The sequence below is a fragment of the Geotrypetes seraphini genome, chromosome 6 (genome assembly GCF_902459505.1).
Source record: "Geotrypetes seraphini chromosome 6, aGeoSer1.1, whole genome shotgun sequence".
Taxonomy (NCBI): domain Eukaryota; kingdom Metazoa; phylum Chordata; class Amphibia; order Gymnophiona; family Dermophiidae; genus Geotrypetes; species Geotrypetes seraphini.
In genome coordinates, this window is record NC_047089.1 from 126,601,167 (window position 1) to 126,615,878 (window position 14,712).

Sequence of the window (14,712 nt, forward strand, 5' to 3'; positions counted from 1 at the left end):
TTCACACCCTGGTGGCACTGAGACATAGACTTTTGATGGAGTAGATTTTTTCAAGGTCGACTCCACCAGTAATGACTGGTGCTGAAAATGTTGTTTGTCAAAACCTGGTGAAGGAATGATCTTATACAGAGTGTCTAATTTTCTAGGAGCCACTGTAATGGTAAGGGGTGTTTCCCAATTCTTGTGAAGGTAATCTAAGAAGTTCTTTAGGATCATAATCTAAGGCAGGGGTGCCCACACTTTTTGGACTTGCGAGCTACTTTTAAAATGACCAAGTCAAAATGATCTACCAACAATAAAATTTTTTTTAAAAACCCCACAAAGCACACTGAAAGGCAGAGAAAATGTTAGTTATCATTCATATTCTGGGTTTTTTTCAAAGAGGTCAAGGCAGATGACTCTATGCAATGTTACCTCAATAACAACCATACAAAAATAGGCAAATATACCCACTCCCTTTTTACTAAACCACATAGCAGTTTTTAGCGCAGGGAGTTGCGCTGAATGCCCCATGCTGCTCTCGATGCTCATAGGCTCCCTGTGCTAAAAACCACTATTGCGGTTTAGTAAAAGGGAGCCCTAGTACAAAATATAGACAGCAGATATAAATTCTCAAAACTGACACATTTTGATCACTAAATTGAAAATAAAATCATTTTTCCTACTTTTGTTGTCTGGTGATTTCATGAGTCTCTGGTTGCACTTTCTTCTTCTGACTTCTTCTCACTTCACTCTGGCTGCACTTCTTCTTCTGACATCTTCTGACTTCAGCCCACTCCTACATCCAATATTTCTTCCCTTCTTTCAGCCTCCTATATGCTTTCTCTCTTCCAGACCTCATTCTCTCCCCCAACTTTTTCTTTCTTTCTCCCTGCCTCCTGTTCTTTCTTTCTCTCTCTCTCCATGCCCACTTTCTTTCTGTCTCCCTGTTCCCTTTTTCTTTCTGTTTCCCTTCTTTCTGTATCCCTGCCTGCCCCCTTTGTTTCTTTCTCCCTGCCCTCCCCCAAGCCGCTAAGTTTGCCGTCGCCACTGGGGAACAGGCCTCTAAGCCACCACCCCCCAAGCTCTCCCTGCAGAAGCCTTGCGCTGACCAGCATTCCACTCCCCTTCAATTCTGATGTCGGAGGGGAAGTTCCGGGCCAGTCAGGCAGTGATTGGCTGGACCAGAAATTCCTCTCCGATGTCAGAATTGACGTCGGGGAGAGGAATGCTGGTCAGCGTGAGGCTTCTGCAGGCCCAAATCTCCGGACGCCAGGGCCGAGAAAAAGAAAAAAGCCAGTCTATAAATCCTTCCATGAGAGCCGTTCCAGTCTCCTTTCAGCACGGCACTTACAAGAATGCATAGCACCCCACCCCTCATAGGAACCACCTCAACTTCCCATTTTCAGGCTCAAGATGTCAGAGCAGCAGCAGCAGTTCCAGCATTTTTGGGCAGAGCACCTCCTGCTCCCGACCGCCTTTTTCCAGTCTGGCAGCTCTGTCGATTCCGCCAGGGGCAGCCGGCGCTCGGCTCTCCAGGGTCGTGACTTCCCTGGACCTCCCTCCCGCCTTCTCCTGAAGGAAGTGACATCATCCCCCAGTCTATCAAAGAGTGTCTACGAGAGAAAGCGAGAGAGGGAAGACGGGTTCTGGCAGTCGGGCAAGGAAGGGCACAGCGAGAATGAGTGTGCGTGATGTGATGACCGGTGGAGAACCTCGGGGAGAGGAAGGCTGATCGGCTGGTCGATTGGGACGGCAACACGAGTCTATCACGGAACCCGGGATGGGCTCTGCGATCGACTCGCGTTGCCTTCCCGATCAACCGGTCGATCGACGTATTGGGCACCCCTGATCTAAGGCCTCCAAGTATTCAGCACTTTAGGCATAATCAGCTTCCAGCTTGACTAGTAGCTATTTTTCCAACTGCCTAATAAATTTAGTAAAAGAAAATCTTTCAGTAGGAGATTTAGCCCTTGATGAAGACTTCTGTGGAGACTTTTCCAAGGGAGTGTCATAAGCCTCCGTTGTAAACTCAGACAAATTCTCAACTGAATCAGACTAAAGTCAGAGTCATAAAAGGGCTTTTGGTGAAGGAGTGTGTCGAGAAGATCGATGCTTGTGTGGAGTCTGGTGTCAAATCTGATGATGATGATGAGGTACGACGTGAAGCTCTTTCTCTTCAAAGAACATGAGGGAGAGCAATGTTTTCTTTTGGAAGCATGTGAGAAAGAACGATGCTTACTGGTCTTCGAGCGTCGAGAGGAGGAAGAGGAATAACAATGTCTCGAGGAACTGAATCAATGCCTCAATGGAGAACTGGAACTACGATGTCTAGATGTGGAGTGTCAATGCTGTTCCGGAGAACCAGTTGCAACACTACTACAGGCTTATGCTGAGGCTGGGCTGGTACTGAGTGAGTTGATACTGGGATAAGCTATTTTAAAGCATCACCAAACTCTGCATGGAAAAGCGCATCGAGCTTTTCGCAAAAGGAAAACACCAGTAAACCTCTGGCTTATCTACCGGTACCATTGGTGCCGTGGCTTGCCTTGGAGAGGGTGACCTCGATGAGGATGCACACTTCGATGTTGAGGCAAGCCATAAAGATAGTCAGCATTAAGGGAAATCTCTGCAAGACTGACCTGCGACACCAGTTGGGAAGCTAGTGTCTTCTTAGATGGCTTACCGGACGGAGTGAGGTCTCCGGACGCCGGTGTCAATAATGATGTCGAAGTCTTTGATGTCAAAGGTTGTGATGTCTTGTCAATGTCCATGCTTGCCCCTAACAACTTCTCCTGTTGAAGTTTGTGGCTCTTGATGGAATGTTTCTGCAGGGTAGAACACCGAGTGCAGGATTCTACCTAGTATTCAGGTTGTTGATAGAAATTGGCCTTTGGCACCTGCAATACTTTTTGAAGCCCGTTAACGGTCAGGACATTGCCTGAAAAGACCACGTCAGCCAAGTCAAACTCAACAGCTGAGAGGAAAACACGAAGCCCTCGACGGCAAAAGCCACAAGGAAAAGAAAAAAAAATGACTTTTCTCTTTTTATAACGAAATATTTAAAAGAAAAATGCGTGAACGGGAAAGGCAAATGGCAAAAAACTGAACGTTCAGAGAGATGACTTCTTATCTTTGCGGAAAACTAAGAACTGAGGAGCCCATACACGGTACGGGCAGTTTGTGAACTTTCTCAAGTTCTTAAAGTGGCGATGCACTTTGAAACCTGTCTGTACCAGAGCTCCGTTGATGATGTCACCCACATGTGAGAATATGCTGCCTGCTTGTCTTAGGATAATAATCAATATAAACATCCATAAATAACAAACAGGTACAAAAGTCTCCTCAGCAGCACATCATTTAGGTCAAACATAAAAATAAGTGATGAATAACCATATTTCATTTTACAAAATAAGTTATTGTTTCAATAGCTTTTTAAAAATATTCAAATCTCCCTGTTGTCTAATGTAAAGCAGGATATTGTTCCAATTGTCAGGACCAACACAGGAAAACAACAAAACTAGTTGTATGTAATCACACTTGCTTCAAAGTAGGGACATTCAAATCCCCAGAATCGACTGAATGTAGACTTTGAGTCGGTATATAGAAGGAAATGTGATCAGTCAGATATTTCGGTGCCATCCCATGTACACAGAGATATGTCAACAATAATTTGTACCATATTCTGAATTCTATCAACTGAACCATATTCTGAATTCTATCAACTACCCAGCTATCTATATGCCTCTATATGATAGAGATGTTTAAATACATTCGTGGTGTAAAAGCGCATGAGTCAAGCCTCTTTCATTTGAAAAAAGTTTTGGAATGAGAGAGCTTAGGATGGAAGTTAAGAGGTGATAGGCTCAGGAGTAACCTAAGGAAATATTTTTTTACAGAAAGGGGGATAGAAGTGTGGAATAGGTCCCGGTAGAGGTGGTAGAGACAGAGACTGTCTGATTTCAAGAAAGCCTGGGATAGGCACGTGGGATCTCTTAGAGAGAGGAAAAGATAATGGTTACTGTGGATGGGAAGACTGGATGGGCCATTTGACTTTATCTGCCATCATGTTTCTATGTTTCTATCTGTAAGAAAATTAAAACTGAAGCAGAACTAGACCCTGCAACATCACAACACCCAAAACATACCTGTAAATCCACCAAGGACTGGCTGAAAACTAAAAAATGAAGAGTCCTGGAGTAGCCGAGTCAAAGCCCTGATTTGAATCCCATTGAGATGGGGTGGGGTGATTTGAAACGGGCTGTACATGCAAGAAACCCCTCAAACATCTTACAGCTGAAAGAATTCTGCATTGAGGAGTGGGCCAAACTTTCCTCAGACCGATGTCAGAGACTGGTAGATGACTACAAGAAGCGTCTCACTGCAGTTATTTCAGCCAAAAGAGGGTTATACTAGTTATTAGGTATCCTAATTTATTCCTCAGTTATAATACACATTTTTGTGGATATCTTTTGTTTCATGAGTAAATCAAGGAAATATTTTGTTGTTTATCTGTAACTACACCACTTTCTTTTCCAGAGATAAATAGAAAAAAGATTTGACATCGATATGTGAACATTTCTTAAGAAAGAACTGAATATTTCATGTGGTGTCCTAATTTTACACAACTAAGTACCACAAAGCATCCAAAGAAACAACATATTGTATAAAAAATAGCACAATTTTCCAATTACTAATCTCTATCATTGTTATTTTTAATGATTAAGGCATGAGATTGAAGGTTGGGATGCAGAAGAGACCCCTAATTCTGAATGATAAGGGTTGAAAAGCATTCCAGTTGCTATACATCTTTAGAGGAGAACTTTGAATTGTCCCCCACAAGAGCTATATGGCGTTTTTTTCCACTTTCCATGATTGCTATTTTCTTGTGAACTGCTTTTCATCCATGGAAAGCAATAAATCAAGTTAAAGTTTGCCCAATAAAAAGATATCACCTTTCTTCTGTTTTTATGTTTCTTAACCTTTTTATTCATTACAAATGATTAACAGCACACTATTGATTATTAGGGAGAAAGTAAACAGTAAGAACAAATAATTTCACACTGTCTGCTGAACAACTGCTACTAGAAAGCTCTACATTATGTCTTCTATACCCCCTTTGAATGATAAATTCAAGATCCTATTGCTAGGATGTAGAATAAAGAGAAATTGATGCAAGTTAGTGATAAGTAATATATAAATGAAAATAAACACACACATACATTATGAAAACATATAGGGCACTTTATTGTTTGTTTTATTTTAAAAAAATTTCAATGCATTGGAATTTTTAATTCCTCCCTAATTGACAATGTATATTGATGAATTCACATCCGTTGTATATGCATGTGTTTAAAAGAATACAGAAGAAACTTCACTATATTGGTGAGCTATATGAACTATATTGGTCAAACTACATAGTGACTTAAATAGATATAAAAACCACAGAGGTTTAATACAATCATCCAGAAAAAAAGAATAATATTACCATAAAGAATTTATTTGGAAGACGTGATCCTTTACTAAAAACCTGACATGGCCACATTTTGCCCTTAGGGAGTGTCAGGGGTACAATACAGCAGATTCCAATGTCAAACACAAGCTTATTTGGATCATATTATAGAGGCATATTAAACAACAGAAATGTAAAACTACTCTCATAATATTCTTTGCATTGCATTATAGAATAAATCAAACTATCTTTTGATAGGGATCTGCTGTATCATTGTTATATATTTTACAAACCTGGATTTCAATATGGCGTGGATTGTCTATGAATTTTTCAATTAACAATCGATCATCACCAAAACTTGAAGCAGCTTCTTGAGATGAAAACCTAAAGCCTTCCCTGAAAGGAAACAATGGAGAAAAAAAATTGTTCTTAACTTGGAAATCAAAGCAATCATGCATGTCACCTATCAGTGTAAATCCACATTTCAATAAAAGGATGTAGTCAAGCTTGCTTTTGTCTGATGACATTTGGAAATTAAAACAGTAAAACCTGCTAAATCTGAATATCATCTCAAATGACTCATTTTCTAAAGGAGATGTCATATGAGATGAAGAGCAAAGCTAAAGGTACCTAGTGCTGTTTTAACAACCCCCCCATCCCCAAGGCTAAGCCCGATAGCCCTATCTAAATACCTATAATACTGACCAGTGTGGGAAGAACCAGGGCACCAGAAGAGACTATTCAAACTCCCAAAGAAAGAGGTATGTCAATAAAACTGAAGAAAGACAAGACGATATGTTTGCTAGACTGCAAACAAAAGATTAGGTTCTTACATTTGCTAATCTTCTTTCTTGTAAATCCACACTTTATTCCGGGACCAGTTGGTTATTTCTTTCTACCTGCCAGGACTTTGTAGGAAGCCTCAGAATTTCAGAGACATAACCCCTCCCCCTCATACCTCATCACTGTGCCAGTAACTCAGCTACTCAGTCAGTAGTGGCATTTCATTTTTGCAAGGGTGACTATAATAAAATGAGATAAAATGGTTAAAAAGAAGCTGAAAGGGTCTGTTGAAATGGTCAGAAGTGTAAACCAGGCACGGATGTTGTTCAAAAATACCATCGAGGAAGCCCAGACCACATGTATTCCATGTATTAACAAAGCTGGAAAGAAGAGAAAACAAGAGCCGGCATGGTTTAAAGGCAAAGTGAAAGAGGCTATTACAGCCAAAAAAAAATCAAACAAGGATCCCAATGAAGAAAACAAGAATAGACAAACACTGGCAAGATCAAATCATTAATAAAGAAAGTTAAACAATAATATAAAGAACAACTTGCCAAAGAGGGGAGATATGATTGAAGTCTACAAAATTCTGAGTCGATCAATTTTTCACTCCGTCAAAAATTACAAAGACTAGGGAACACGAAGTTACAGGGAAATACTTTTAAAACCCATAGCAAGGATTCTGGAACTTGAAGATGCAGCTGCATGGACGTGTGAAAGTTAAGCTCTTGCTCCTAGGCATCCTCTGAACATTTTTAAAGCATTTTGAATTGTTCCCTGAGAAGCTATTATACCTAAATCTTAACAATGGCATCTGTAAATCAAACTAAGCCTGAAGTGTCTGGATGAAAAGTTAAAAGACAGAAGGCAGAGCCAACCACGCCTTCTAAGGCTTTTTTACCTTTGGATGCCCTTGATATGATTGAGCTGATAGAGAATATAAGAAGTATTAAAGTATTGGTTACAGCGAATACTGACCAGCTGGCTGAAATGAAGGAAGAATTGGCAAACCTATCACAAAAGATGGAAGTGGTAAGCAGCAAAGTGGGACAGTTAGACACTTGAGTTGAAAAACTTGAAATGAAGCAGGTACAATGTAATAAGGATCATAAGTCCATCCAATATTTAGAAAAAAGGATGGTGGATATGGAGAACAGATCTAGGAGGAATAATTTAAGAATATTAGGTTTGGCTGAGGGGATTGAAGAGAAAGATGCGGTAGCCTTTCTGGAGGAAAATATTCCAAAGATGCTTCCCATTAAATTAAAAGTGCCAATGGAGATTGAAAGAGCACACAGAGTACCAGATAAAAGGGCTAATGGGCAGTCAAGTCCAAGACCACTGATTTTCCGTGTACTGCGTTTCCAACATGTTTTGGAAATTTTAAAAATTGCAAAGGAAAATAGAAATTTAAGATTTAAAGATTCAAAGATCCTGTTTGTTCCGGACTTTGCAAAGGAAACAGCAATAAACGTAGACAATTTTTAGCAATGAGAACAAAATTACAGGAGATTGGTGCAAGGTATGGCCTTTATTATCCTGGGTTCATGCGAATTACATACAAAGGTAAGAGTTTTCAATTTGAGGATCCGGAAAAGCTACATGAATTTTTAGAACAGCAAGAATCACCAATGAACTGAACTAGCTGTCCTATGAGTTGTGGGGTGGCATTAGAGAGTATGTTTCATATACAGGAACAAAATCGGATTTTATGTTCTAGTTAGATGAATTTATAAATTCAGTCAACTTAGATTTCATGGACATGTTATTTATTTGAATTCAATAATAATTACAACAGTTACTACAAGCTTCCAACTGCTACGGATAGAAGCTCCCGAGGACAATATAATTATCTCAGACAGCCTTGTGATTGGATAAAATTTGATCTCCAACTTATTCTTAGCAAATGGCAGTTTAGAAGTGTGCTTCCTCCCTCCCCCTGGAACATCCTCCAATTAGAATGTACGTTTCAGAAGCTGGATATGTCAGAAGAGACAGGAAAAGTTTCAGCCACTGCTAGTCGAGTTCAGACAACGTAGATCATAGAGTGACAATAAGAAGGATCGGACCTTTGCTGGGGGACGGACAGCTGCGGATTACTTTTAAAAATTGCCTCTGTGATGCGCAGAGGACCCTTAGCAGGTGTATGCTCTTCACTACCTACTCTACCTTTATTATGCTTCGTGCCACTGGTATTGCTGCCCTGGGCCTGATCGGGCTCTGGTGCATCTGCCACTGTCAGGCAAAGATTGGAAATGCGCATGTGGCTATCCCTGACTGTGCCCCGGAGTTTAAGGTATGTCTTGGCCTAAACAGTCAAGGCTCTTGGAGTGTCATGGATTGAGGAAGGCAGGCTCGTTGGGGCTTCCTCCTTCTCTTGCGCTGGTGGCCCATTCTCCGTTTGCATGAATATCAACTTCTCCTTGATAGAATACTGCAATACGTCAAGCCTATGCTGGATGGGGAGATGGAGTTGACACGCGACAGTAGTTCAGGCTATAGATGGGTCCCACTAACCCCCTATGCATTTTCTTTCTTAGGAATATGATAATTGATAGACCCATTGCCCTTAATATAAGCATTCATATCACCGCCAGCTGTCCTCCTTTCTTACTCATGCAAGAAAGGGAGAGATGATTTAGAGGCTTCATCAAGGCCACACCCAACTGCCCTATGCACTTTTAGCTGCTGGAAGCATCTTCGTAAAAAGCAATGTACAGCTGATGCACTGGGTAGTAGTCAGATGTCTTTGAGGAAAAGAGCTCAGCAAGAGACCCAACCATTAAGTACCGGTATAATGAGATTTACAAAATTTAACAGTAGGTAAAGGAAGAATTGGACAGTGTAGATATCAGTCAGGTAACAAGTCTGAATGAAATCCACCCATAGGAATTAAAATTAATCGGGGATATATGGCACTCCAATGAACTGAATATTTCAAAATCACCTAGAAGTAGGTTACAGATAATCCCAACAAAAAGGGCTTTCTAGCTGCCAAAATATCAATTACAGACTCTAGTCAAATATAGAAATTGGGGACAAGTTACACACAATGTAACAAGAGTGAAAAGGTGCATATATCAGATAGAAAAAATCACTCTATGGACCTGTTCAAAAAGTAAAGTTGATTGAATGATGTAACACAGTTCACCAAAACTTGCTCAGAATCAAGGAGGGGAAAACTGGGGCGAGCCCCAGAAAAACCACCTCACAGCCCAATCATCGCATGAAGGGTAAACGGTATCATTATATCATTCCATGTATGCTTGTATGTTGAAAAAATTGAGCACTATAATGATTAGATAGTTTTTAAGTCGAAGAACTAAGCAAACTTAACTTATAGCTTGCGGGTTCCGACGTGCACGTTTCGATCCTGCCTCAGGGAACACACAGGAATTGTTGGAAAAAACATGCGATGGGTACAGAGTTTCAGGATGGACAAATGTCTCCCATATGAAAGCGCGAATGGCGCCATTCGCGCTTTCATATGGGAGACATTTGTCCATCCTGAAACTCTGTACCCATCGCATGTTTTTTTTCCAACAATTCCTGTGTGTTCCCTGAGGCAGGATCGAAACGTGCACGTCGGAACCCGCAAGCTATAAGTTAAGTTTGCTTAGTTCTTCGACTTAAAAACTATCTAATCATTATAGTGCTCAATTTTTTCAACATACAAGCATACATGGAATGATATAATGATACCGTTTACCCTTCATGCGATGATTGGGCTGTGAGGTGGTTTTTCTGGGGCTCGCCCCAGTTTTCCCCTCCTTGATTCTGAGCAAGTTTTGGTGAACTGTGTTACATCATTCAATCAACTTTACTTTTTGAACAGGTCCATAGAGTGATTTTTTCTATCTAAAATATCAATTACAGGCAAGAAATGTAAGTATTATAGTGCCTCAATAAAAGTAATCATTACTTAGCAAGAATCAATTTCGAGAAAGAAAAACTCCTTAAAGTCTTTATAAAAGAGAAGATGACTGTATAGGTTTTGGAGACTGTCAGCTGAAAACATGATACAAGAAAAATGATTTGCTTTAGATTGCCTGAATTCTTCCAAAGCTTATAGGGAAAAGTGATCATCTAGAGACTGGTCATTATATTTGGAATCAGTTATGAATAATACTGGTGCTATACAATTGGCTACAGATGTACATTGCTTTTTAATTTTCCTTTATTTTGAATCAGCACATAGCCACAACGCTAGCGCTAGTTTGAAAATATAGGTAGAAATTGATCGATTTTTAAAGCATATTCTCTTAAGGAATGAAATTTGTTTCATTTTAGATTTTAGTCTAATTAGTATAATGTATGATAGGTGTTAAATACTTATATCAGTAAATGAAGTGGGGTTGTTTTATGAATTAATAAGTAAGAGGTGAAAAATCTAATATGCTGTTCACTTTATTCTAAAACATATTTATATTTATGGATGTTAGGAAAATTAGTTTTTGATCCGTTAGGTTCTTTTAATTAATATTACTTGAATAATGGATGGTGAGGGAGTTATGAAATTATAACTACTTAGGTAACTATAAATTTCTGTTATTTATGTAAATCATCATAGTATTAATTTTAATATTAATAATTAATCCGCATTTTGGTAATTTAAGAATTAATTTAGAATCATTTTATTTATTACAGGTAGTATTTCAGTTTTTATTGTATTGTTATTATATTCTAGGTTGGATGTTAATGAAATTTTTAAGGGGAAATACCTAAGATGCCTGGGGTTTTTTGGGGGTTATTTGTCTATATGTGCGCTTTCAAGTTGTCAATTACATTTGGGGGAGGGGGGAATGGGGGAGGGCAGGGTGATTTTATGGTAGGAGTAAGGAGGTGTATTGATCAAAGGATGTTGTCAAGTATAAATATAATTAAAGGATATGGTATTCTATTGTGGCTTTTCTGTTTTGAAATTTTGCAATGAATTTTAAAATTTTTTCTTTAAATGTTAATGGCCTCAATCATCCTGTTATGAGGGAAAAAAAACATTCAATTTTTTAAAGCAACAAAATTTGGATATATATATATATATATATATACAGTGGTGCCTCGCATAACGAATGCCTCGCACAATGAACGCTGCACACAACGAACTTCATGTCTTGATTCACACAACGAACTTCGTTTCACACAACGAACTTCACACAACAAACTTCGTTTCACACAACGAACTTCGTTTCACACAACGAACTTCGTTTCACACAACGAAGTCGCCTGAGCTGCCGATGTATTGCATCCTTCCGCGCAGGCACTGCAGGCAGTCGTTAGTCACTGCGCTTAACTGCCCTCTCTCACTGTATACAGTCGTCCTTTTAAGATAAACTCAATATTTTTTATATATCATGGCTTCTAAAAAAAGCAGGAAGGTGATTTCTGTTGAAATGAAACGGGAAATAATTAGAAGGAGTGAATGTGGGGTAAAACAGTGTGACCTCGTCAAAGAGTTTGGCCTCAGCAAGACCACCATTTTCACCATTTTGACAAATTTATCTTTTTTTATGTCATCTTAGCATATTTTATGCTGCAGAACGAATTATTTTTTTTAACATGTATTGTTATGGGAAAACGCGTTTCACATAACGAACTTTTCGCATAACAAACTTGCTCCTGGAACGAATTAAGTTCGTTGTGTGAGGCACCACTGTATATATAAAATACAGGAAACTCATCTGTCTGCAGGGGAATCAATGAAGTTAGAAGGAGGATGGGTCAAGCAGTGTTTTTTTGTGCCAGCTGTGGGAAAGAAAGCAGGAGTGGCTATTTTAGTCCATAAGAAATGTTCAGCTGCATTTAATTTTATTTCTGCAGATCCTTCAGGAAGGTGGGTTCAGGTAAAAATGACCTTGGGGAACTATGCTCTGGCGCTGTTTGAGTCTATACCCTTAATTCAAATCAAACAGAATTTTTAAAAACTCTTCAACAGGTACTTCTGCCACTGGCTGCCTCTAATCTAGTGATAGCTGGGGACTTCAATGCTGTTATGGATCCATTGTTTGATAAACAACCCAGAAGGATTTTGAAATCAATGGGATTGGTAATTTAGTTCAATCCTGTGGATTAATAGATATTTGGCGAATTCTCCATTTTAATGCTCGGGAGTTTTTCTTTTGCTCCCAGGTTCATAAATCATTTTCAAGAATAGATTATGTATTTGTATCAGATCAATTAGTTCAACAGGTAAGTGGCAGTAGACAATCAGACAAATGGTTTGACACTGAACTCCTACAACAAAAAAGGAAATGCAGAAAACTAGAAAGGGCATGGAAAAAACAGAAACAAGATAATACCAAAACAGAATGGAAAACCCAAATCAAGCTATACAAAATCAAACTGAAGGAAAAACGAAAAGACTATTACTCCAACCTCATAGGCACCGACAAACCAGACACAAAAAAACTTTTCAACCTAGTAAGAAATCTTACCGACACCAAACAATGTCTAGCCACCCAGGGAAACCTAACACCTACAGCCTCTCAATTAGCAGATCACTTCAAAAATAAAATCATCACAATCAGAACAACATTCAATAACTCACAAAACAACATAGACGAGATTCTAATAAAACCTACAACAGATGAAGCCATATCAGCAGACAGGTCCTGGACCAACTTCCCTACAACCCAGTGGTCTGAGTACAGGCTCTACAAAAAATATTGCAAATCCTCATGTGATCTGAACAACTGCCCACCATACCTACTAGCAACAGCTTCCACCAATTTCAAAGCTAGTTACACGCTGTGGCTGCAAACCACACTCAGGGAAGGCCAGTTCCCACTAGACCTTGGTGAAATCATAATTACGCCTATACTGAAAGACCCCAAAGGCCTAATAAATAACCCATCAAATTACAGACCAATCGCTTCTATCCCAACATACGTCAAAATAATAGAAGGGCTAGTAGCATAACAACTTTCCATGTACCTAGAAGCCCACAACATCCTACATCCATCCCAATCCGGATTCAGAACCAACCACAGTACAGAAACTCTTCTGGTATCTTTACTAGACATAGCTCGAAGACACCTCAGCCAAGGAAACAGACTGCTAATCATCCAATTTGATCTCTCAGCTGCTTTCGATCTAGTGGACCACTCCATACTTCTCCAGACACTAGACGCAATAGGAATCTCAGGTAAAGTTCACAACTGGTTCCAAGGCTTCCTTAAAACAAGAACATATAGAGTCAAGTCAAAAGACACTCTATCTGAACCATGGTCCAACCCATGCGGAGTGCCACAAGGTTCTCCCCTCTCTCCCACTCTTTTCAACCTATTCATAGCTTCCCTAGGCACCACTCTGGACGCCCTAAACATTACTTCTTTCAGCTATGCGGACGACATAACCATCATCCTTCCATTCGACATCCATAACCCAATCTCCCACAGGATGCCTGAAAACCACATTGGAAACAGTAGAAAAATGGATGACAAATCATAAGCTGAAGCTGAACCCAGACAAAACTAAACTCCTACTACTAGAGAAGGACAAAAAACCATCCCTAGCAGAACTGGAAGTAAACTCAATCAAGTACCCAATACAGAGCTCCCTCAAAATCCTAGGTATACATTTAGACAGATGCTGCACAATGCAAACACAAATCCATAAAATCACCCAAAAAGCATTCCTCACAATGCGAAATCTAAGAAAAATCAGAAAATTCTTTAATAAAGACCAATTCAGGATCATTGTCCAATCCCTTGTGCTAAGTATCGTAGACTACTGCAACAGCCTCTACTTACCTTGCCCTACCAACACAATAAAAAAACTACAGACCATCCAGAACACAGCCCTCAGACTCATATACTCACTCAACAAACACGACCACATTACCAATGCATACTTAGAATCTCACTGGCTACCAATAAAAGCACGAACACAATTCAAACTCTACTGTCTCCTTTTCAAAGTAACCCACGGCACGGCACCCAGCTACCTAAACAACCGTTTTCACTACTACCTCTCACCCAGAAGAAGGAGAACACAGAACCTTTTCACCTACCCACCTCTCAATGGTACTCGTCGTAAGAAACTTTACGACAACCTTCTGGGGACACAGGCAGCTAAAATTGACTCTGACATCTCAAAACTACTGACCAAAACAACAGACATAAAAGAGTTCCGTAAAGAAATAAAAACACTACTGTTCAAAAAATATCTCCCATCACTCTAACCACCATCCAATGAGTTCCCAATCAACGCCTTTGGAAACACCCACCTATAGTATCTCTTTGTCTGTGATCTAGAATTACTGTAACTCTTTTACACCCCACCTGACTTAACTTGTTTCAGTTGATATGTATTATCTTCTGTGATATGTATTATCTTCTGTGATATGTATTATCTACGGTGATATGTATTATCTTCTGTGATATGTATTATCTTCCGTGAAATTGAAGTATCATAATTCTTTACGGTTCCTGTAACTTACTCTTATCCTGTAATGTAATTCTACTGGAAATGCCCAGATATCTTCTATATTGTAATCCGCC

General features: G+C 39.5%; 1 protein-coding gene across 1 annotated transcript in view; it reads right to left on the reverse strand.

Annotated features, from left to right (window-relative positions):
• Nucleotides 1-14,712, reverse strand: part of PCCA (propionyl-CoA carboxylase subunit alpha) — a 937,632-nt gene that overhangs the window by 595,912 nt on the left and 327,008 nt on the right. The window contains exon 10 of the mRNA XM_033947881.1: nt 5,725-5,827. Within this exon, the coding sequence (XP_033803772.1) occupies nt 5,725-5,827 (103 nt within the window). The remainder of the gene's footprint in view (nt 1-5,724; nt 5,828-14,712) is intronic.